Consider the following 25958-nt stretch of genomic DNA (forward strand, 5'->3'; position numbering starts at 1 on the left):
TATATATATATACTCCATACAACCTATATTGTTCATTTTATACAGTAAGATACACCTGATTAGTTTTAAGTGGAAACTGTCAGTGCAACATTAAAATTGTTCCTCATCAGATTTGTTTATAATATGCTCAATGGCTGACACACTGACACACGCACGCACGCACCCATCCCCCCCACACCCCCCCCCCCCCCCCCCCCCCCCACACACACACACACACACACATATACTGGATTTGTTGTCAGGAGAACTGAAGTCTTTAAAAAATAAATAATAATAGTAAATCATTTGTAAACAGGAAGTCTGATTAGTGTGATGTTTTGAAATACCTCTCCTGAATTAGAAATATATATTACAACTGTACAGTGAGAGGGGATGAAAACCTGATTTATGTTATTTAAATTTGCATAATTAACACTTACATACAAGTTGTTGCAAGAGAAATTAAAACCTTCCCTTTCCGTTACTACAGCTTTCTGAGCAAGTGATTTTGGTTTGGCTTATGAGGAAAAAATATAACAACACAACTGAGCCATTAAGTACCTACAGCAGTTTCCTCTGTTTTCACAAAGAGAATAAAACTAGGGGAATTTGTACAGTTAATTCTGTTAGAAAAGCCAAACTTCTCATCCAGTTTGTTCTCGAGCTGCTGCAGCTGCTCACTAAGGTCTGAGTCTCATGTAGATAATCTGAGATCAGTGGAAAGTAATGAAAACAAAGTGCTCAGGCCGCCATATAAAATGCTACATGTTCTAAAAACATTCTTAAGTGCAAAACCAAAACCAACCAACAGCATACCATACCACACCATTTTCTGTGGTAAATCCACTGTTAACTTGCTACTCCACTTTAGAAGTTAGGTCCCTTTGCATGGTGTGTTATGAAGCTCTAATGAACAGCAGAAGAAACAGGACAAATATATAGTCCAACACCTCACAGTGTCTTGTCTATTCTAATGAGTTAAACTTTAGGGAAATATTATAAAATATAAACTATTGTTCAGTACTGTCAGTTACTCAGCTTAAAATTGAAAACTGAGCTGATGTATTACAAGAAGTATTGCTGAAAATCTACAGTTGCCACCTGTTACCGTGTTATGAAGAGAATAATGCAGCTTCCCAACATGTCCACAGGAGGGCGATGTGTTACATTCCTTTAGTCAGGGGGAACTCTGGAGTCCCTCCCTCTGCTTTCTGTCCGTGCAGCCGCAGCCGCAGCGCAGCTTCCCAGCGCTGGGTCGCTGTTGCAGGCGTCTTCCTGCCCATTTCCTACGTAGTGGACTCATGCTGGATCTGGATAAAACAGGCCTACAGCAGAGACAAGTGGACAAAAAAGACCAGCACATACGTGCGTGAGAGGTTGGATCAACTAGAATATTAATATTTTTTTAAATCACAGAAAAAAAGGATATACTTGAGGAAAATATTTGAAAACTAAGAGAGCACAAACATTCTTCTGCACAACAACCATTTTCTTTTTTGAATGACTTTTTTTTCTTTTATCAAAAATCCTGCTTTACAATCTGGATTCAATTTCAATAGACAATCAGGCTATTTGGAGAATAAAAATGATATTCTGTTGAATGAATTATGATGGAGCACACCACTAGAATTTATACCAGTGAAATGAGAACTACACTGATGAATATGTGTAGAGCAAGAGCACAAACGCAAAAAGGGGGGGGGGGGGTGCCACCTTCAGTGTTGTGAACATCAGTCCCATCTCTCCGTGCTGAACATTTGGATCCATCAGATCTTCTATCAGACTGACCTCAGCTCCAAGGTTCCTGATCCTGGAGAGCAGAGCAGTTAGAACACAACATGCCACCAAATGTGTAACTGTGACATGGACGGTGGGAGTAAGGGTGATGAGAGGGTCGCAGCACCTCTCACTGCTGGTGAGAGGCTGTAACTACAAGGCAAAAACAGTTCCCTAAAAAGATTATGTTCATTTCATTTTGTAACATTTGGAGAGTAACATTTAGAGAGTAGCATAGTAGCATGCCCACAAATTATTATTTTCTTTTACAATACAGTAGAACAATTAGAACATTGAGTGTGTTTTCTGATAACGCCCAAAACGTGATGAAGAATAAACAGGCCTTCTGTTTGTACTGTGTCCAGTGCAATGCTGCTTTGACATTCTTTGATATTTTGTCAGTGTATTGTTAATCATAAATAACAGCAGCATGCCTCTTGCATTTGGCCGCTAATATATTTCTAAATAGTCATGATACAAACCAGTAGGAGCATTAACACATGACTGTGATAATATCACCAACAGCCAAATCAGCTTCTACATCAACTGACAAAGAGTGCGTGGGGTTTTGTTTGTGATTACACACCTTGCTCTGAGAACCACGTAGAGGAAGAGGGGGAGCAGGTCGTCCATGCACCACAGGAAATCCCCAGCCAGCGTCGGTTTGACTTCCTGAGTCAACTCCTCAAACGTTTTCTGGATGACCAGGAGTTTATCTGATGGAGTGAAGGTGGTGCTGCAAGTGCAAGAGGACAAATATTTGAATAGTGAATGTGGTCAATGCTCTGGGTTGTGGTGTGTGATTAGTGTTGGAATAATCTGCTGCATCGTATCGCCCCAGGTCAGGGGACAATGTTGATCATGAGTTTCCATTCTTATGATCCCCAGAATTAATACAAATTTGACCAATGGAAAACATTATTTGCAAGTTTGTCCAAAACCACAAAGAAAGTCTGCTGCTTCCTGGGTGTGGAAGGGTTTCCTGTTTTTTTTTTTTATTTGCCAATCACACAGTGTTATACTATATACATACTGTATTAATTAGGTCTTGTCATGTCGCCTATATGTCATGTCAGTTCACACGGGAGCTACCTGATTTGCTGGAGCGTCTCTACGGCAGAAACAAAGCAGACCTCTTTGCTGCTGGAAACAATCTAAAAATAAAAGCAGAGAACAGGTGTTCAAGACATTACAGCAAATGAAACTGTAAACAAACACAGTGGGTCCCGACATCTGATCGGAGATAATCTAAAATGTGTGCGAGTAAAAGATTGAAAGCTGGTGGATGAAATGACTGGACATGAGTACAAAAGAAATGAGACATTGTACTTGAGGAAAATATACGGACAGTTGGTGTCTGACCTCCTTTTTTTCTCCCAGAATTGACATCCACACCGGCCAGAACTTCCTACAAAAGGAAAAAAAATATGACCGCTGTCTGGACATAGAAGTTACCAATAATCTTGACACCGTCTGAAAACGGCTTCCCCATGGGTTTACAAATCAATGTTTGTGTGTGTGTGTGTGTGTGTGTGTCTGTGTGTGTGTGTTGCATGTGCACACTCACTCCTGCACTCCCAGGAAGCCGAGCAGTGACTGGTCGGGCTGTTTGTTGAGTCGGAGGATGCGCTCCCAGTACTGGGCCTCCTCCTGCTCCTCCTGCAGGCAGTACAGGGTAAAAAGAGGAGGGTAGAGTGGAGGGAGCAGCAGAGGGAGGAGCAGAGAGGAGCAGCTCACCACCACAACACTGGAGAGCAAAGGTAGAGGAAGAGGAGAGAGAGATGTAGGTTTCATTTGCGGCCGGTCAGTTTCAGAAACACTGTCTGCTTGGGTCTTCGGTTATGGCCATCTTGTAAGTTAACCATGGTATCTACTTAGATAACCATCACTACTAGCTGTACATAACAATGTGTGTGTGTGTGTGTGTGTGTGTGTGTGTGTGTGTGTGTGTGTGTTTACACTCACCCTTGCCCTTCTGTGTTAGAACTGTGTCTGCTTTTGGATGGAGAGGCAGGGGGGTCTGGGATTATGCCGCCATCATCTGGTAACCCGGGAAACAGAAAACTGCAGGCAAAAGAAATAAAAATAACTTTTATGTCTTTTACACTGGGTTCTACATAAGAGTTTCTAAGATGAACTGTGTAAGACACTTTCATTTAATTTCAACCTTCTTTTGCCTTAGGGTTCTATATCGTGCAGCATGCTGTGTTTGTGTTATTTTTGATACTTAATGGAATAATATTAATGTAGGCATACAACAGCACAGTTACTCTAGTAGTCATTATGTGTCCACTGCATCCCAACCCATTCTGCTTCCTTGCTGCTTGGCTTGGTTTAGTTGCTTCTCATTTCACTAACATGAAAATGGCAGTGGTTCTCACTGTCATCGCACAGCAAGAAGGTTCTGGGCCTGCATGGGTCTTTCTCTTGGCACTTCCTCCCACTGTGAATGGTTATTTGTCTCTGTATGTCAGCCCTTTGATGGACTGGTAACCTGTCCCGTCAGGATCTCCCCCCCTCCCACAACCCTCAAAGGATAAGTGGTATAGGTAATGGCCGGGTCCCTGCTTCCTTCACTCGTATCTCTTCCTCACTTCTTAGTTCCTCCCAGCGGGTGATGTTTGAGAGAGAGAGATGTGAGGAAGAGACCTGAGAATGAAGGAAGTTAAGAATTCACAAACAGGACTTCCCCGCTCCCTCCCTTGTCATTTCTGAAGAGACGACAGCTCCTCACAGCATGTCAGCTGTCAGACATGTACAAATAAGTAACAAAAAGACAAAACACCTGGCTTCTGTTGACTGCTGCGCCGATTACAGATACATGCAGCACCAGGGCACCGCAGGACAATGACAAACAACTGAACTTTGTTTATCACTACAAGAAATTTACAACAACAACTTTAAACATCTTCAGGCTTAAAAGAAAAACTCTTCAGCCTATTCAGTTTGTGAAAGAGCACAGGAACAGTAGGTCTGAGGTTGATGTCATGGGAGCTATAATGATAACTGTTACATTTTTCTGAAAAGAAGAAAAGAGAAACCTTTTGGTGCAAGCTTTTTGTGATTCTGATTCAACAAAGGATATTCTTTTTTATTTTTATAAATAAAAATGAAAGTCCTATTGCTGCTGGTTTCACTATTCTTGTTTCTACATGTGCAAAGAATAAAATGTTAATATAATAGCATAGCCACTTCTTTTACAGTGTCCAATCAGATCAGCTGACCAATCAATAAATAGAAACTGATCGAAGGGGTGTTGATACACCTGTGAATCATTGGTCTGAGCTCCGCACACCTCATCCCGCCCGAGACACAGTTAGAGAGACGAGAGAGGAGCATCCTTGATCATGGCCGACATTGACCAGTTTCTGAAACAGGAGCGAGGACAGGAGGATACATGAATTTAGCAGAATGGAAAAGAAACCATGGTCTCGTTTCTGCTCCTTTTTTTCAGGAACAAGCCAAGAAGAGTGGAGGTCGATCATCAGTGAGAGGAGGTTCATCTGGGATGGGAAGCCTTGACAGCCTTGAGCCGGTTCTAATTCTCTGTTTGCTTTGTAAATTTTCAGCTGAAGTTATCCTTCACTCATTCAGCCACCCACATGACCTTGATTTATTCTCACATTTTATTCAAACAACGTGTGTGCTCGCTCTTCTCTCAGCTCATGACAAGTGCAGAGAGTCCTTTTTTAGACTTTGCCTCCCACCCACCTCCCTTGTCAAATATGAAACGGCACGAGCTGGTGAGGAGACGACAGCCGTCTACTCACACCTGAGCCACACAAGTTTCTTTTTTATGTCCAGGCAGTGGGCTGAAAACCAAGGGTCTGAAAGGCGAACTAACCAGAGCCAGCAGAAGTTGCCTGTACCTGACAATGGTGAAGAAATGGGTGAGGTAAGCCTGGACCTCCTGCACAGCCTGTCTGAGGAGCCTGCGGTTGGATCCCACGCCAACGTATGTCATCCTGTAGACGGTCACCAACGTCTCCACCAGCCAACCTAGGGGGTGGATGGGGGTCTCGCATGCCTGACATACACAACCACACACAGACATGATCAATTCCATGTCAATATCAATTATCGAATGCCAAGTATCGTATCGGTGACAAATAATATGTATTTTGCTGAATCAGCGTTTCATCCAGTGACTTTAAATCAAAATGTCTGATGACGTGTGTTCTTCAGCAGTGCTATGTCCCAGTGACGTGTTTTAAACACAAGGTTTTGCAATGTCAGCTCACTTTTAGGGGTTAAAAACGATAATTAGGAGATGAAGACAAGAGACTTTTTTGTAGCCTGCCTTAAATAGAAAAAGGGCGTATTTTCTTGACTGGAATGATAACTACAATGTTAAAACACCAGACAGAATGTGAATGCTGACTCAGCATTCACACATAATAATTTCCCCTCCAACTGAAGACCCAAAAACGATACTAAAATCACTGCTCAGGAAATATCAGGAAAGAACAGATGTTTGCACAAAACGATTTCTTTCCACACTGATGTGACCGGTGTAAAGTTACAATGAGTGTAACAGGTTTTCAGGTGACATACAACTCCCTCTAATACTCTTTGGTTCTTCTTAACAGAGGATCAGAGCAACTGATTCTAGTTTTAAATTTAAATCCTCTGGCAGAGCAGGTTTTTGATTTAAAAAACTGACATAAATAAGAAATTTATCTCTTCCATTAGAGGACATTATTTCCTTGATGTAACAAATGTTAAACAAGATGGCAAAAGGTCTGAGGGTTTGACAAATTTCTATTGTTTAACCCATTCTAATTACTTACATTGACTGTACTTTTTTCTCATTTTGCAGTGTTTATACTGGGACAAATCACTGTACAGATCATCGCAAAGACAGAGACACAGTAAGTTCAATTGTACCTTGATGAGATATCTTCGTATGTTGTCGTAGTTTGCAGTGGTGACAGATTCTCCTTCCGGCGGAATAAACTCCAAACACTCCAATACTTTGCTCTCAGACCTACTGAGGTCGAGGCTGCATACACAAAAACACACACAGTGAGACATATTGACGACAGCGTATTTAAGAAATAAACAGTATAGTAAAACTTTGATTGTATTTGATTGTGTGCGTGTGTTGATATATCTACCTGTGCCGTTGTGCCATTGTTATTGTAACAGCGATGTTCTCCCAGGCTGTATTTCTCTCTCCTCTCCCAGCTGCATCACAGCCCAGTCGACTCCAACATTCAGCGAACACACAGCTCCACCTCTGACCTGCAGGCACCACGTACTGACCCAACCTCCTGCACGTGCACACAGTTTAAACATTTTTGAAATACCAAAAAGTACAATTCAAACCCTGTCTCGTACCTAAAATATGAATAACATTTGCTGCCATGTTTTTTGGTAACATACAAATGTCTCAGTTTAAGGCTTACTCTCACAGAAAAGCAGTCATAGGCCTGCAGACGTCAGATGTGGCTGTTCCAACAATCAATAATGGATACAGGCTATTTGCAGGTTTAATAGAGTGCAAAGTGATTACTCACAAGAGGCTGTTTCTATCTTTGTTATCAGGTTCATCGATAGCTGGTTTGGTGAATGTTCCAACCACCTTCAGCCCTTTGCTCCACTCTCCACTGAAATGGCCCTCGAGACAGTCACCGTTAGGCAGGGACAAAACACCCTGAAGAAGAAAGCAGGAGGAAGAGGATTAGTCTGAGTGGAGTATTTAGTAACTTTGTGAACAACCGTCATATTCTAAATAAGGGATGAGGTACACAGAGACGTAAAGACAAGTATTTCCAGTTCAAATGACCTACGCACCCTTAAAAAAAAAAGCAGACTTGGTTACGTCACAGAGTTCTAAAAGATCATTAGACTTTATGGACACAACTTGTGAGAGAGAATGACAGACACGGAGCCCGAACACAAATAACAGGAGACAGGCATTCTTTTTACCTTCCCATTGATAGTCCAGTCATCAGAAAACTCCCCATGGAAAGCCGTGTCGTCATCTGACACCAACAGCCCTGGACCCTGACAGGAAATACACTATTCATTAAACTTGTATACAGTCATCGCATTGTGTCCATTTTTTCCACCATGTATTCATCCACATTTGCTTAGTAAAATGTCCCAAAGTAAGCTTAAGTAAGCTTATTTGAGAACAATTACATAGACAACATGTACTAATGGAAGTGACCACAGTAAACCACTAGCTGTAAAAAAAAAACACTTACAAAACTGTATAAATATATATATTTATTGAGAGTAGTTCTGAACTTAAGTCAACCTGATTGAGCCATATCCACTAATCAGTTGATATATGTTATGCTGAAAAAATCCACCAGATGTCACTCATGCCTGTTCAGTCCCCCTCCAACAAGGAATCAGAAACAGGATAATCACCACAGACATTTGGTGAAATTTTGAGTTGTAAGCCTAATTTTTTGCATATATCTTTCAGTTGGAGGCCTTAAAGAACAGAATTATGTGACTTGATACAACAAAAAAAGTCTAACGACGGTTGAATATTTTTTTATGTTCTCTACCAGATTGTTGATTTGGCACTTTATGCTAAAGGCAGCAAAATTAAGCTGATTCAGTCAAAATGGACTATTTGATATGAAATAAAAACTTCTGATCAGTCATTGCCAATGTGATACATTTTATGATGTTATTTCCTCATAAATATGCCATTTCCAAGATGTTTTCTAAGCAAATATGGTTAAAACAATAAACTTTCATACGTGTCAATGAGCAACCCCTCACCAGAGCAGTCTTTCAGACCCATGGCACACACATCAATAATTAACTCAAGCGGAGAACTCACACAGACGACCTCATCAACGATAAACACCAACATTTGTACTTGTGAGAGAGAATGACAGACAGAGCACACAGATCTACTGACGTACTTTGGGCTTACAGCAAAATCTACACTTCCTCAGAAGTTGGATCTACAGTTGGATCCCTGCACATCCAATCTCCTAAATCCGTGTTTTCCAATAATAACCTTGACCTTCTTTTTTCTACACTTTCCCGCTGCGTCGGTGGACCCCGTCGGAAAAACTAGGCAGGACTTGGGATATCTCTCTGTTTCCCTGCCATTCTTATGTGCATGAAGAGCATCTTGAACTTACACTCATCTTGTTCTCTTTGAAGGTCCCTTCATAGTACATGCCGTACTGGGTTACAACCAAAGCACTGCCGTGCCTCTGGTCGTCCAGCCAACCTCCCATATACTTCTCACCTCTGGTAAAAAACACACAAAAAAAACCCAAAACAAAGATAAGGCACTTTGCCAATTAAATTAAAATTAAGTCACTGCACATTTGTAGTAGAGTCAGAACAACAGAAATGATATGAAGTAAGATTCCACTAGAATTTTCAGACAAACAAGTAAATCATTGATCATAAAAATTAACAAATACATTTTTCAAGAGCAGATGTTCTAAAATTGTCAAGCCATTTATCTTTTTTTTTTTTACAGGAAAACAAATCACCAGGGTTTTCAGGCTAAAACAACTCTTAAAGGAAAAACACCCTTTGTTCTTCATGAGGGGATGTTTACCACAACTGGCAAATGTGGATTAAAAAGGACATTTTCTCTTGGATTTGAAGCAAAGGAATTAATCAGACCTGGTGATGTCATCGGAGACTCCATATCCTGTCTTCCTGTCCTGGAACCAATGTCCAATGGAAACGCTGGATGTCGCCCTGGCTTGTTTACCTGAGCTCAGCATGCCGTAACCGTGGCGCTGCCCGTCACAGAAACAGCCCTCGTACACCTCGCCACTGGCATACCTGACAGAGCCGATGAATAATGATGATGCGGATGATGAAGACATGACCCACGTGATTTTACATGCAGTACAGCTCAGCTGTCACAGGTTACTCTCTACCTTACTACAAAGTCAAGAGAAAGCAGTGTACTGACTTGTACTTGCCGAAACCATGGATCTTGCCATCTCTCCAGTGCCCTTGGTAGCTGTCTGGTTTATTTAGCACTTTGTTGGGTAAAATACTCTCCCCATAGCTACAAGAAAGGAGCAACAATTACACAGGAATGTTGCAATACCAGTTTCATCGTTACTAGTTAGTCACACAACGGTAAATGGAAAAAATCTGGAATGAAAAATTTAGTCTAGCTACCCGACATAATTTTCTTTTTTCTGCAGGTTCATAAATATTTTACCTTCTGATCACAAACCACCTAAATGCTCGAGATAAAATTCATGTTGAAAATAAATAAGTGTAGTTTTAAACGAGCTCCTTTTTGCCGCACCGTGTTAATGTACTGACCCATCCTCCAGTCCATTCTTAAAGTTCCCGACGTACGTTCGGCCATCTGGCCACTTCATGGTTCCTCTGCAAAAACATATATATATATATCACTGTTTTCATATACTACTTAAACACCCAGTTTTACACTCTGTGGCCATTTAATTATCTTCTACCGGGGATGAGGCAACTTATGACATAATTTTAATGAAGTCTGGATCGAACAATGCTGAAAATATTCTGTTTGGAACTTGTCCCCTGCAGATACACTGATTACTCCCTCATTCACACTCACTGTCTCCTCGCACCATAAATCTTGACTGGTTTCACGTTTGAGGGTTGAACACTGTCACTGACACGGTCTCCCTCCTTGAACTATCTTATCCCCCTGGTTCTGCATGTTTAACTAATTAATATTGAGGTTTTCGCTGTGTGGTAACTATGTAGATGTGGGCTGGGAACATTTAGTGTTCTCATTCATGTTGCATTCGTAGACACTCCAAAAGTTTTAGCAGAGGCTGCCAAAAAGCAATGAAAACACTTGGAAATATATATTATGAACACACCCATAAGAAAACATAATTCAGTACACACTCATGCTGCAGAGACGGCAATTAAATAGGCCTGCACTCACACACATACATGCACAAAGAGACAAAATATGACCCAAGGCTACTTGGACGTCCCACCCAGGTAGATAAATCACTCAGTTTAAACCAAACACCATTTTTCAAACTAACTCTGAGAACTGTGGTTTCACTGTGTACCCACGTAGCAACCTGTATCGCTGGCCTGCATGTGAGGCATGAACTGTAATGTAGGGGATATCTGTAAATTGTAGCTTCTGAAAAATAAGCTGAGTTAGACTCTCCCCCTCTGCAGACATATCAGTAACACGCCGCACTACCACCACCGATGAACAAACATGCTCTCTAACCTGCCGTGAACTCGTCCTGCCAGCCAGCCCCCGGTGTACTGGGCGTCCTTAAACCGTCCCTCTGCAGCGAATTTGTAGGAGGCTGTGCGAGATATCGCCGTCACCCCCGGTGATGACCCCTGACTTCCACCACCCAGCATCTGATCCACCGCCTGGTTAAGAGATCGTAGCCACTTGTTCTACAGAGAGAGAGAGAGAGAGAGAGAGAAAATGTTGTTATTTCTAATACTGATGTTTTGTTTTTTTTAATCTGCAGTTTCCATTGAGACTAAATCACCACAACATGTGAATAAAACCCCTGGGATGAAAACCAGGTCACCATAAGTGCGTATAAAAAGCATAAATTTACTTTTTCCTGTGGTGTTGAGGCAACCATGGTGAAACTCTCCTCTGGACATGTGATTCTGATGGCGTAGCTGAGGACACACAAGACAAAGACAATAATTCACTTGATCTGTGCACAAGTGTTCAACATTTATCCTCACCAAAGTGTTTCACATAATGAGAAAACCATGAGTGCACAGTACAACTCACAAAAGTAAATGATAACACAGAGCAGAAAAATGATGGAAGATTACACTTTTGAACGATTTGCCACTTGATACTCACCAATTAAGGAAAAAGTGAGGCAAACGAATAGAAGAAGTTTGTCTTTCACTTCCTCCAAAATAAATGTGCCTGGCAAAAATGGTCCAATTGCTTGGATATTACTGTTTGAAAATTTATGTGTTCCATGCCAAGTTTACATTAAATGGTGGCTTGACCTGCTCCAGCTTCAGTAAACTCAAACTCCAGAATTCTGAAAGATCTGTTCAGATCTACAGGTGGTTGTGGCACCGACAAAAATCCACCTACAGCATTACATTACTGTATGTGTGGGGGTGAGTGAGATGTCTCATGTTCATCATTTGACTTATTTATTTGTCATCAGGTAAGTGAGGTTAAGTTAGTCAGTGACATTGATAAGGTGGACTCACAGTCCGCTGCTGTCTTCGGTGACTGGTTTCACCCACAGGCAGGTCAGAGGGTAGATGTGATGTGTGGAGAACTGGAGAGAGGGAAACAGAGTGAGAGCACTGGTGAACCTCTCTGCATTCTCTTTGTGGGTCCCAATAATTCTCACATTAACTGACATCAAAATATCTGAGATTGCAAAACAAACGTCTTCATAAAATATGTGAGAGTGCATCTGTGGCTCACTGTAGGTTAGTTTTTTTAAACCACAAAACGCTGTACTCTCAGTTTGATGCATGTGAGAAATCTTGATTGAGGAGTTGTCATGTGCACCACTTCCTGATCTTAATTACAAAATACATATTTGTCAGTAGTTCCCAAGCATTTATTTATCATGTTTCAACACCACAGTTTTTCCAACTAAAGCTAAATGAAACTAAACCAAACAAAAATGATTACTATTATTTCTCACAGCATACATTCAGTTTGCCAATTTTTAATTTTTAACACAGTATAACCTGAAATGAATGTATAAAAACCTAAAAAGTGTGCAAAACTTCTAACTTTGAATCTAAAAATGTAACAAAATTGTCAAAAATCTACAACACAAGACCCAAAACCACAAACAGGAGAGACGAACAGGAAAGATTGTCAGCACTACCACCTCACACCAAACAGAAGGCAGACAACCGATTCAATCTTTGTTAGGGCTCCGAAGCAAGCTGTACACACAGTAAAGAGAGAGAGACACGCAGGACAAGGCAACATTGAGTATGTGATGCACATCTGCACACTGTTCTCCGCGCGGAGTTATCGGAGCCTACTGCTGCTCAAACCCAGATGCCACAGAATGTTTCGGAGAGATTATCCTGCTGTCGTGAACGCCACTGACCCGCACAATCTCCTGCTGCGCTCGTCATATGTTTCCGGACAAAAATCTGAGGACATTGTCCGGAGTCAATGTCAGAAAACAGTTTTGGTTGAAACCTAGAACGTAGCAGTGAATTGCATCCTTCACATCACATCTCTTTTCACCACAAACTATGCTAATGTTGTAACACATTTTATAATAATAATAATAATAAATTTCACTTATAGAGCACTTTTCATTGCTAAAAGCAATCTCAATTTTAACCCAAACACACATGCACACGCGCACACACGCACACACACACACACACACACACAGTGCAGCTTGGTTGGTGTTGGCAACAGCTAAAGTTAGTACATAAGTCCATCACAAGTCATCACAACAACATGCATAAAATAAATGAATTAAAACACAGGACATCTGTAATGCTAAGTATTACTACACCATGAATGTATTAAATTAGTCTACTCACACTGAAATGGAGTGGACTAACACAATACTGAGAGTTTCAACAAAGACTGCCCTCTATGAAGGTTGGATTACAGTGAGGTGTCAAATAATTTGGTATCTGAGCGTTATTAGTAGCTGCAGATCTCTGCAAATCTAACTGAAGCTACTTGGAAGGAGTAAAAAAATGCCCCCCCTTTTACCATTACATAAAGGTCTGTGTTAATATTCATGTATTTGCTCGTAAATACCAGTGGACACTCTCAAGAGTGAAGGCACTGTACAGAGGCCAGCCCACCTATGCTGCTGCAGCACAAAGCTCAGGGTGGTTAAACTGGTTGGTGGGAGGTGAGGTTGGATAAACTGGTGTCAGAAATACTTACAAAGCTCTGAGAGGGAATGGCACCCTGGGTGAATGAAAGACACAATGTACACATTTAAAAAATGGTAAGTAGATGTCAAGAGGGCAGCAGGAGGACGGAGACAAAGACACGGGTCCAGAGGAAGCTTTGTCTAATCGGAGCAAGGTCGAAAAAGATCCTGTGGATTTTTGCTGATGTTTAAGCCACACGGCAGTTGACCCTGCCATGTGGCATTAGTAGCTAATCATGTTTACATAGCAGCTAAATACCGTCATTTGGCTTTATTTTTTTGGGCAGACTATCTGTGTTTGAATGTGTGTGTACCTGTGTGTGCACCAGGGCATCGTTGAACAGTATGAACCAGTGGTTGGAGAACCGCCCGGCGTTCTGCAGGGTCAGAGATCTGCTGCTGCTTTCACACACTACACGACGCCGTGGGAGACGTAGAACCTCCTGAAAAACAAACAACACATGCATGGCTCTTTAATAAAATCTGACAAACTTTCAAAAACAACTGTGTATGACGATTTACCAGAAATTCTGCCTCCATTAAGCTGCTCAATAGATCCAACTGCTAAATGTTTTCTACTTTGGAAACCCAGTCAATGACAACAACAAAAAACCCAAACACTTTCTCACTTGTAATTTTTGATTGAATAGCTGTGAGGCTGCAATCCTCCCATTTTAGTGACTTTTCACTTTGGTGTCACAAAAGTTGCCTTTTTGAGAAACAAGGCTTCCACAAAAGAGACGCCATGTGAAGTGTCACAACACCTCAAAAGTACAGCATGCTGTCTTTTTGCTCACTGTCATTTTTCCAGAGTGGGTCTTCCAGAAGTGGAATGTGGTCTCAGCTTCCTTCTTCCTCCTCAACAGGGACGAAGACAGGGACTCATACTGACTGCAGCCCTGATGGAGGGACTGATACTCGACAGTTAACTGGGGAGGGAGAAAAAGGAGAGGACATACAGAAGTGTGGTGGTGTGGGCATCTTAAAGTGACAATACCAACTTACAATATAGCCACAGTTACTCAATCATGAGAAAAACAAAGAGACAGAAATAAAAGAAAGTGAAAGAGAGAGTGAAAAGCAAAACCAAAAGAATGTTTGAGAGAGAAAAAAATAATTTTAAAAATCCTACAGAAAGAAGAAGCATTAAGTGCGAGCAGACAGTTTCATCCTCACCACATCATAGCAGGCTGCCATTTTGAGCAGAACCCGGCTGTACTGGTGGAGCTGCTGCAGAGGCCAGTACAGCAACGAAACCAGATCAGCAACACCACTGACAGACTGATCTGGAACACACAGCTGGACGAGCGTGGCCTGCTGAGAACCTAAAAACTCACTGGACAGAAACATACAGAGAAAGAGAAAGTGAGAAATAGGATGTAAGTATATATCAAATACCAAGTATATGTCTGTATTCAATTAATGAAAGCTAATCCTTTTGCCTTGTGAACGCTGGTTGTCTCGTAACTGTTTTCTGCTGCACAGGGTGTGATGTGATTCAGAGGAACTTTAGTTTAGCAACAGCATGACATTTGACATCGACGGTGAATCTTTTCTTGGAAACCCTAAGGTCGTTTTTAAACCCCAAAAAATAAATAAAACTGTTGCTGTAGCTCTCTGCAATACCTTGATGGAGGAGTCTGTGTTTCTGAAGCGAGCAGGACTCCTCAAGAGAAAACTTAAAGAATGAAGGAGCTTACAGTGAGAGTTTGTGGAGTGACTGGAATCCACCCATCACTTGGAAGTTCCCTAGTGCAGAGCAATACCTGGAGAGAGAGAGAGAGAGAGAGAGAGAGAGAGAGAGAGAGAGAGAGAGACATATTTATCAGGGATTTTCATTTGAACTCAGATAAAGTGGAAGAATGTCAAATGAACGACCTTGTTCCTTCTATCTCACATCAGAGGTGCCCTTATTTTCAACAACTTTTTTTAATTTCTTACACTATCACACTGTCAACAACAACTTTGTAGACTTTAACTTTATTTGCTCTTGAAGGCACCTCCATGGTTTGTGTTGTATAAACTTGTTCAGTTTGCTCACTGTGCAGACAAGAATAACTGACTCAAATACCAGGCTTCGTGTGCAGCCAGTGTACATATTGTATGTGCTGTCTGTTATTACAGAGGCAGACTGGTATTTGCCTTTCAACGGGTAGTTATTCAACTGTGACAAATAAAGAGGGACGAAACACAAAGTAAATGAGATGGACGTGGGGAAAACAAATCATCTTATTTCATTTGTCGCACGGAACCTTTCCTAGTCTGGGAGATAAAAAGAAAAAGGGTGAACCTTACTCTTTATAAATGTCCAGGAAGTCATCAGTGTGTGTCAGGAGTGGAAGGGAGGTGACATCACAGCGCTGCACATCATGCAGGAAGTAGCTGAGTGCCGTGGAGTGTCGACCAATCAGGGCCCTCAGGCGAAAAAAGCTCTCACAGAGAGAGAAGAAGAGATGAGTGCACGGCTCACCTATTGACGGGCACACACCCTCTGTGGAGGGGAGAACACATACAAATCAAGCATGCATTATTTCACACATCATTTGATGTATTTCAAACTAAAACAGGGTGAGCAGCGTTTTCAAACTTCTATTTTTTAGGTGCTCGGAAACAGCAGATAAGTATGTGATTCTCCATTAGTTAGTTCTGAGATGAACTGGTGACCAGTGACCTCTCGCCCAATGTCAGCTAAGATTGGCTAAAACCTCCCCACAACCCACAAAACAACAGATGGGTGAATATTCAAATCCCCACATTAAAAACACAAGCACCACCAGTACAGGGGGACAAAAGTGCAGATACAGAGACGGTCTCACCTCTATTACAAAGGGGGGTGAGAAGGAGCTTCCTGACTTTGCTCAACCAGCAGTAGAAGTGTCTCTCTCTGGACGACAGCTCGTGGATAGCCGAGATGAAGCCCATGACATTCTGGTCTGCCAACACCGCGCAGCTCTGCCCGCCACAGCTCACACTGCTAATATAACCCATCTACACACAGAGACAGAGTGCACTAATGTCCTTCATCCATGAAACAACATGATTATTATTATGTATATCATGTTTTCGTTCAGCTCACTTTGTGTCTACAGAGAGGATGAGTTACAGGAAGTTTTTGTGTGGATAAAAGTAGTGTTAGGAATGTGGGCTGAACGTCCATCTATGCCAAAATTAAAAACTCAATAATATTATGAAGGCATATGCTAAAATATTTCTTTCTTTTTGTTTTTAATATAAACTGCACAAGGATTGTTTTTTGTTCTTTACCACCCACCCAATATATACATTATACACCAACAAACAGCACATGAAATTTCATCAGAACACTTTGTTGTTATAAGTTTTCATTCATAAAGTGATTTGTATCTAAAATGTTTCTGCTGTTCCAGGTTTTTGTGCTTCGTATCCATTGCTAATAATGCGTTGTCTTTCTCTGACGTTCTCCCGTTGTTCAATTTTCTTCCACCAGCAGGAGATAATAATATAAACATGGCTGCTGCAACTGTGGGAGTCTTTTGTCTGATTACAATTTCCTGCTAGTACCTCATATTACAGTTCTTTATGGGTACATAGTTGTGCACCTTAACCATGGAGATCTATTTCCAACATGTAAGATAAAAAATAAAAAAAAACCCCAGTGAAACAGTTACAACCATCATCTCCTTCACTTTTAGTCCTTTTATTGTAACTTGCTAAGTTTTGTGTATTTGCATTAAGGCCAATCTAGGGAAGGACACTGCAAATTTGAATTTGCTTTATAATTATCCCTGTGAAAATAAACAAAAGAAACAGTTCTGCATGTTTTAACGTACAAACCTCCATGCACAAAGGCAGCAGGGTGGGTCTGACTGTATAACTCTCCGCCCTGTTTGGTGACCTTTGGCATGACCGTTGTGACCTCTCCCTTTGCGCTGACATTGGCTCTTGATGCTGGCCGGAGTACAACAGGATCGGCTGGACACAGTCTCCGTCAGCCAGCAGGAGGGAGTGGCTCTGACCCGCTGACACGTCCCAAACCCGGAGACCGTCAGACAGCTAGACAGAGACAAAACATGTTATTAATACAGCTATTATGACATTTATTGGCTTGTTACACTCATCATTTATTTGCTGTTGAGAAGGTTTCACAGCATCATCTGACACCTCCCAAATGTTAGCACTGACGTGTTTATTTAAAGGTCGTACTTCAAGGATTTATCTGATAGAGAATAAAACTGACTGAATACAGAAACAAGCATGTGAGTGACCAATGGCATAAATTAATGAAAGAACACAGACGACTGGCTGACAGACTGCTGTACCTTCGCTTGCTGAGGAACAGTGACAGGGCTGTTGACATGACCCAGCTGTCCACACATGTTGCTGCCCCATGAATATACCTGCAACACACAAGGACGGTTATGGTGTGTGTGAGAGCAAGTGTGCTTGTGTACCACTTTGACTGTGAGGATCAATTTACATTTAACCCTTTGAAAATTAGAAAATTTTGCCATTATGTCAATAGGAGTTTGAGTGTGAGTGTGTGTGTGTTTGTGTGTGTGCGCGCACGTGTGGCCTGTGTTTGTTACCTTGCACTGAGCACTGAGGGCCAGTGAATGATGTGATCCTGCGGCAACTTTGATCACTTCCTCGCCTGTCAAAGACTTGATACACAGAGGCTGGAGTCTGGACACACGGACACATATTCAGGGTTAAGTCTAGTTTAGCGAATATAATTTCTTTCTTGTGGCTTTGCAGTCAAAGTACATTTCACACCATTTATTTCAGTATTTTTTCACAAACTAACAGTAATATAGTACTCTGTATCTGAATATCACAAAGGTATTATGATGATAAGATTCTCAGGAGACATTTACAAATATACTTTTTTGTCCTTGCAATGGGTTTACAGAGGATTTAGTTTGGGTAAAAGTCTTTTTAAATGTATGTATTACCAGCATGCAATTACATACACATTCTCATCATAAAATGTGGTGGCGACAGTTTATTTACTTAAATTTTAAATCTATTCAGTGACTTCAACTAAGTGATTTATCCTAAGAACTGATGTGACTATGGTTGCAAAGAGTATTTATATTGAGCCAGTAAAAAGTGATACTCAGAGTTTATATCACGACTATGTTTCCTGTTGTAGTGTATGAGAGCATATTTTCACAAGCCAGGATATATTGTAAGTTTGTTTGTATGGTCAGACCTAGCGAGCTGATCTCCATGACCCAGCTGCCCCTCAGACCCACGCCCCCAGCTCCAGACTTCTGTCTCCAGAGACGGCAACTCGTCTCCTGACTCCTCTAATGCTGCAGCCTTGGTCCGACTAGCAGAGGACGGCCTACAGGCGCACGGCCGCCGGCGCCGTGGGGAACCTGAAGAAAAGAAAAAAAATATCCAAAGGTAAAGTCCGAATGCTGCTAAAATTCCCAGTTTCTGAGCATTTCATTTTGCTGTGCTGTAAAGATCTGTTATCTTTCTTGTGGTTGCAGTTGTGACTTGAAGCTCAGAGGCTGCGGTGTCAACTCAAATAAGGAAATCGGTTTATTTGCTTTCATATGTTTAGAGTTACATGATAAGATCGATAGCCATTGGTACACTAAATATGAAGCTAGCACTAAGAGACAGTCAGCTTAGCTTGGCACAAAAAGACTGGAGGCAGGGGTAAACAGTTAACTTGGCACATACAAGTGCACATACCAGCGTGTTTCAAATTGGTTAAAGAATTTTTATTTAATTTGCTTAATTTGTTTTAACAAAATTATTAAAACTGCAAGTTATGGTTTTACTGGGAGCAACATGCTTTTAATATTTCTTGGTAATCAGCTTCTTAGAGTCTTTATGCTGAGCGAAGCCAACGGTCTCCTGTTCCCATGTAAATAGCTCAGGGTATCTACCCGTCCTATCTGACTCGCGACACAAATGTAAATAAAGCATATTTTTCAAAAATTATAGCCAACTTGTTCATACCCATTTCATTCCTACCATGAGTGGGTGTTCCAGGCAGTGAGCGTCTCCTGTTTCCTGCCTTTTCCCCCTTCTGGTTTATATTTGTAAGACTGGAACTCTTCAGCCCCTGCACTGCCTTCTTCTCCGCCTCCAGACAGAGCCGAACGTCTTCCAAGCACACGGGGGAGGAGGAGTACGGCCCAGACACTCCACTTTTACTGTAGGAGAGAGGATCAGGCTGATAACACAAAGCACACAAAATCAGGGTGTGTATCTGCATGGCTAAAACAAATCCACTATTCCCTCATTCACTTGAATACTCTTCTCTTTGCATAGTTGTTTAGCAAAGAAGTTAAGTGGAATCCACTGAATTAAAAGAAGATCCTAAAAAGGGGCAACAAAAATGTTCCGTCTTTTATTTTTAGTAGCTTTGAGTGACATCTTTACCTGGAACGCATTTTGTTGAAATTATATCATTCACAATGATGCATCTTCTTACAACAAATTATCGACAACATTCTTGAACCAATGTGCTTCACTGTCAAGTGTCATCATACTTCGTGGCCTGACTCTTGATTGGTGATTCGTCTTTGAAAATGGAAGAGAACAGATCCACGGAAGGAGTTGAGGAAACACAGCTGTCATCTGTAGACAAAGATTGAGGGACAGAGAGACAAAGTTACACACGCCAAAGTAAAATACAAGAAAATAAACAAAAGAATGAATGAATGAAGAATCAGAAAGGCAAGCTTAGGAACAACCACAGGATGGAGCAAACACGGTGACAAAAGCAAACAGACAAGCAATCAGTGATGGCAGAATAATGACACTTGTGAGAGAGAATCAAAAGAGCAACAAATTTCTAAATAAGAAAAGAATAAGGAAATAAATGAAAGAAAAAAGAAAATAAATTCTCATGTCAGAATAAACTAATGAACAAAGGATTGGTGAACAGATGCATAACAAACCTGACGTGTGACTGCTCAGTGAGTCAGTATCCCCTTGTGCTGAGTGATGAGGCTCTAACGAGTGACCAGACAGTTTCTGGAGGATGTTCTGTAGCTCCAGCTCATCAGGGAATGCTGAGTTCTTATTGGCTGTCCAGCATGACAGTGGGTGGGACTTGGGGCGTCCGTCTGTCTGAGTCACGTCAGGCTCAAAATTGGCGCCAACAGATGGATTCCTCCTGAAGTTTTATAATGCGGGTAAAAGAAAGAGAGAGAGAGATAGAGACAGACAAAACAGAGACAAAAACATTGGAGCAAAGACATCTAGGGATAAATGACCCATACATATAGATAAATATTATACTGTACTGTTTATTGCTAGATTTTCCATCTTCAGAAAATGGGCATGCAGCAGTTCCAGAGCCAGGGCTGCGGCCAGCTGACCTCCCCCGAGGTTGGAGCCTTCGTCTGGGGCCTCCTCTCCTGGGAGAGGTCTGGGAATGCAAAGCAGACAGGGGAAACAACCAGTGCTGAAACAGCTGAAACTATTAAAAGAGCATAGATACAAACAGAAAGGAACAGTATGATGTAGCTGCTGAAAAATCTCTGTACATCAAAGATCCCATGGTACCAGATCATAAGAATAGCCAATTTAAAAGTCATGCAACAACATTTCTGCAGTCTCTTGACTCTGTGATTGTTTTCCGTTTGGGTTGTTGAGGCTGAAGAAAATCTCTAAAAACAACATTTGAACTATTTTTTACACTATTTTGATCATATCTATTTTGGTTCTTGGTTATTAATCAAGGATCTGTTCAATTTTTTCTTGTAGTATATATACCTCGCCTGTCAACACTTCAGTCAGCTCCACTCCCAGCGGACAGTAGTGAGCATCATCAACTGTAAACGGGTCCTCCCTCTCTGTCGCCGAGTAGTGAGGTGACTGGCCCCGCTCTCTCTTTTCAGGGGGGTTCGGGGTATGGTTGCTCTGAGGAGGTAAACTGCGAACCAGGGCCAGGCTGTGGTAGGCGCCGCAAGCCACCTGCAGGAATTAAATAGAGCTGGTGCTTCTGGAGGTAGAACATGGTATTTTGTAAGGAGATATCAGAAAGAGAAACTACCTGAATAACATGTCTGCCAGCCAAGTGCTCCACCTAAACCACAGACGTACAATAATACGAATTTGGTGATTAGTTGAAATATACAGATTTTTTTTTTTCAAATGCTCACACGCACACACACAAAATAAATTATCAATTCACCATCAAATGGTACAGTTCATTTTGGACGAGTTGATAGCATGTATACAAAACGAACAAAATAAAATGAAGCAACCAAATATATAATATATATATATATATATATATATATATATATATATTATGCATAATAGGGTTGAGTCAATGGTTTACATTCTGACTAAGTCTTCAATGCTTGAAGGTTCATTGAACCTACACAAACCTACCTTCTGTGGTCTCCACACAGGAAAATTGTTTGTGACCAGGCCAAGCTGGCAGCCACTGCCCCAGGCCCACAGCTCATTCTGAGATGACAGAGCCAGGCTGTGCTCCCGTCCACAGGCCAGATCCACAACCCGAACCACCGCAGGAGGAGCGGCCTCGCTGTCCACGACACTGACTGGGCTCGGATCTGAAACTGCCACAAAGCATGTACATCACACATAAAACGCATAGATGCTGCTTGAGGGCCGTTTACACCAAAACTAGGGGAAGACATCACAACATACTTTTCTACACACTCTGTCTAAAAGGCACTATATAACCTTGGAAGGTGTTGACCAACCTGTGATGTTTGTGGCAGTGCCCCTCTCAGTCTGTCCACACTGTCCTGCAGTGTTCTCCCCCCACATGTAGATGCTGCCCTGCTCACTCAGCGCACCACAGTGGAAGCCGCCGGCAGCCACACGCACCACCGTCTTCCCCAGCAGAGACTCCTCCAGCACCGGGGCAGACAACGAGATGCTCAGATCCCTCCACAGCAGCTCTCCGAATGAATACACCTGCCCGCCTGGAGAATGACATCAAGCGGGTAGAAATGGCTAATTTTTACATTTCCGAGAAAAATGTGTCCTGTTTATAAAATTGCAGTCGGCCAGGTCGGTCATTCCAATATAGATGACACAATATGGGCATATCATGATTATTATATCATAATAATACTATATCTTAATGTCACCATGTTGTTTCAGGTTGGCTGTACTGTATAATAATCAAGATGTCATGTGGTCTTTTGGAAAAATTCTAGTTTATTAAGAAATGAGAAGCACAAAACAAAAAAATGAGAATTTCTTATTTAAATTACAATTATGTGAGTTGTCAAGTGAAAAATTGGACTTAACTACAAATACACACTCACCCTGTGTCAGCAGGAGTCCATGGTGTTCTCCCAGGGTGACCTGCAGAACCGGCCTGGAAAGCAGCACTCGCTGCGGACAGAGCTGATCACTGGGCCCCGCTGACTGCCAGATGTGGAGAAGTCCTCGCTCTGGAGGTGTGGGGACTTGGTCATGTGCAGGGCTGCAAAAAACACACAAATGTATTAGTCCACTAGATCTCAGCCAGAACACACTCTGTCCAAACCCTCTGTCCAGCAGCACGTTAATGAACATGGCAAACACCAACAAGGCCTCAAGGGATGAAAGAGCTTCTTCTCCTTTATTAGTTGTGGTTGAATGAGTCAAATATGACTTCTCTCAACGTTGGATTGAATTCCATTTCATTTGCCCATCAACCTGTAGTTGCATGTTGAGCATGTGCAGGCCCTGACAAGAAGTTATGTGTTGAGGGAAATGACTGAATGGCAAAAGAGTACACAATGCACATAATGATCCAAGCACAAACATCTTTAATTGTTAAAAATAATCTATTAGTTTAACACTTACTTACACAACTGCTCTCTTTTAAAGCACTTGAGTTTAACTGATTGTAGGATTGACATAGTGGTTGATCTAATCTCACGTCTAGTCTGGATCATACCCAAAGGAAACACAATATTCTGGGCATCTTGGTTTCATACTCAACATGTTTACAGTGGAAACAGATTATGGGGGAGCTCAAAAGTGTGTGCACATGTTTACCTCTCCTCTCTGCTCTCCATCACTTCAGTGTCTCCGTTCTCCTGGACAGTGACGACATCTTTGTTTGCATTTTTTCCCCAAAGCTCTGCGTCTTCAGTCCGAACAATGTATCATCTCGGAGGAGACGGGTGAATCCTCTGTCCAGTTTTTCGACGCCTCTGTGGTTCGTCTGGTCTCAGTTGCTTGTTTTAACACCTACACGTCAAAACATAACAGTAAATGTTCACGTCAATACCCGACTTGACATGAAGTCTGCCATGTGCAATGAAGAGAGGAGATATGTATGTTACGTTCTTCACCGTGTCTGCGTGTATAGACTTTAAATTTCAATTTGAGATAATTACAGGTCATACCATTTTCCAAAACATGTAATCAAATTCATCTGGAACTGTCCTGGGAAGATCTGCTTCACCTTCATTTGAATACACTGCAAAGATTGAGACTGATCTCTGATGTCAGTTCAGTATAAGAGGGTTTACTGTCCAGCTTTTTGTGTGACCTCCAGCCTCATCTGAGCGTCTTCGTCAGAGAGCTCCGACCTTCACCTTGAATTAAGGTTATGTTGTCAAACGTCTGTTTCACGTTGAAGAATGATCTGTCACGATTAGCAGCTCGGGAGTCGTTTCAGATGGATGCACTGGGAGTGGGAGTGGTTCCTCTTCATCGAGGTCTGCGGCGGCGCAGCTGACACGTCCCGGCGACTCAAAGGAGTTTAGCAAGTTGTTACGTGCTGACATGATGTTTTTAAAAAGAGAACCGTAGCCATGCACGACGCTACGGGAATACTATTACAATAGTATCACTCCGAAGCTTTTGACGGCGACACAAACGTGCGTGTTGACAGACACGTGTGTGAACGTTGTGTCTGAGACAATGTGAACTGAACCGACGGATTAGCTAACGCGACAGACTGACGGACGTTGTTCTGTCACCAAGTGGAAATTTAAAAAAACAACATTCGCTGACTTGTCGCCTGCGCCATTGTCAACATCTTCCCGCGTGGCGCTTCCCCCCTTGCTTTGAAAATAAAGCACAGACGTCTCGTATCGTGGCAACAATTGAGGGTTAACGCTAATGAGCCGAAGTTGGCTAGCAACATGCTAACGCTAACTACACAGGCTAACTGAACTTACCGACCGCCAGTGTGGACTCGGGAGCAAGTGGAAGATGTGTGTGTTCAGTGTGTGATGCGGCAGCCGCGGCGGGTAGCTGTTTGACAACTGTCACGGCAGAGGCGGTGAACTAAGACATTTTAAAGGAATTCAAATCAGTGCAGCGACGTGAAGGCAGAAGTTGTGTCTGACAGTAGTGTGTGTGTGTGTGTGATGTAGTAGGGAGGAAGCTCGGCGATGGCATCCGGGCAGGGACAAACAGTGCGGCGGCGCGTGCCCATCGACGCGCCACACCTGTGGCTGCCGCTGCGGCGCTCTGTCAGAGAGGCGGCGGCGGAGGGAAGAGGTTCCACTCTGTTGAATTTTCCAGGGCAGGAAGATTGTAGTTGCTTTTTTTTTTATTCATGTCATAATTTAAAAAATGCCACTTAAAACTACAAAAAGTAGCAATGCCAACCTCAACAATTCATTCAAAATAAAAAAAGGGCTTGTTTTTGTACAAAGGTGGCAGGCACTGTTGTTGTCATATCCATCAGACAGTGGACTCTTGCTACAGATGGTTGCAGTCGGCCTCCACAGAGGAGACCTGATCTCACCTCCAAGCAGACGGTCTGGGATAAACATGATGAGACAGAAGACACTGAGACAGACTGAATCATCAGAGGAAACTGCCAAGTATCTGTGCAAAGGTGTTCCGAGGAGCGTTTGTAAGGGCAAAGGGTGCTCACACCAATGATTGGACAGATTTTTTTCCTTCCGTTTACTGTGTTTTGTAATTGATAAATAAAAAACTATTCATGGTAATATACCTAGTATTTTACCTTTAGTTCCCAAAGACTTTTGCACAACAATGTATGTATTAAAATCACAGCAAGAGGATAACTGTGTTATAGGTTTGTTTCGCCTACTTCCATGAAGGATGTTATTACATGGGGTTGTACATGTATAGCCTGCTGTGTGTGAGTGGGAGTACAGTTTCCAAAGGTGGGTGTTGGAACAGCAGAGGTCTCTCTCAGAGCCGGGCTGACACCGGCTACACCTCAGATGTGGTTTGAAATATGTCAAGCAGGATGCCTTTTTTGTGACGCCTGCTTTAATTAAACTGCCCCTTTACTGTTTGCAGTCCCAAGAGAAGAAGACTGGAACATTTTCCCTGGATCTGATGCCTGGAGGCTCAATGAGCCAGTCACATAGATTGCATGGAAAAGAGCCCAACCTCTGGAGAAACAGCATACCTGAAGGTCAGTGGAGTATAACCTTCAGATTGTGATAATCT

The 25958-nt window shown here is 42.1% G+C and overlaps 1 protein-coding gene across 3 annotated transcripts; it reads right to left on the reverse strand.

The window, feature by feature from the left end:
• Positions 1-367: 367 nt before the first annotated feature.
• Positions 368-24940, reverse strand: LOC118320591 (alsin-like). 3 transcript variants are annotated; one of them, XM_047337138.1, is made up of 41 exons: positions 24704-24940; positions 23571-23765; positions 22850-23010; positions 22277-22501; positions 21939-22129; positions 21595-21627; positions 21315-21515; positions 20843-20967; positions 20495-20712; positions 20084-20171; positions 19563-19744; positions 18784-18952; positions 18158-18254; positions 17891-17968; positions 17406-17624; positions 16409-16580; positions 15888-16083; positions 15293-15358; positions 14769-14928; positions 14390-14521; positions 13907-14035; positions 13604-13627; positions 11926-11996; positions 11298-11364; positions 10949-11127; positions 10033-10098; positions 9668-9766; positions 9370-9534; positions 8871-8982; positions 7687-7764; positions 7275-7411; positions 6873-7028; positions 6643-6757; positions 5625-5782; positions 3721-3819; positions 3323-3502; positions 3118-3163; positions 2848-2909; positions 2342-2491; positions 1693-1789; positions 368-1304 (listed from the first exon to the last, which is right to left on the reverse strand). In XM_047337138.1, the coding sequence occupies exons 2-41, from the start codon at positions 23588-23590 to the stop codon at positions 1266-1268; spliced, it is 4962 nt and encodes a 1653-aa protein (XP_047193094.1). In that variant the 5' UTR covers positions 23591-23765; positions 24704-24940; the 3' UTR covers positions 368-1265. The 3 variants fall into 3 exon arrangements, with proteins under 3 accessions (XP_047193094.1, XP_047193095.1, XP_047193096.1); XM_047337139.1 differs by lacking the exon at positions 24704-24940 and adding an exon at positions 23924-24609; XM_047337140.1 differs by lacking the exon at positions 13604-13627 and having other exon boundaries at positions 24704-24939.
• Positions 24941-25958: the final 1018 nt, after the last annotated feature.

This window comes from Scophthalmus maximus, chromosome 14 (assembly GCF_022379125.1).
Source record: "Scophthalmus maximus strain ysfricsl-2021 chromosome 14, ASM2237912v1, whole genome shotgun sequence".
NCBI lineage: Eukaryota > Metazoa > Chordata > Actinopteri > Pleuronectiformes > Scophthalmidae > Scophthalmus > Scophthalmus maximus.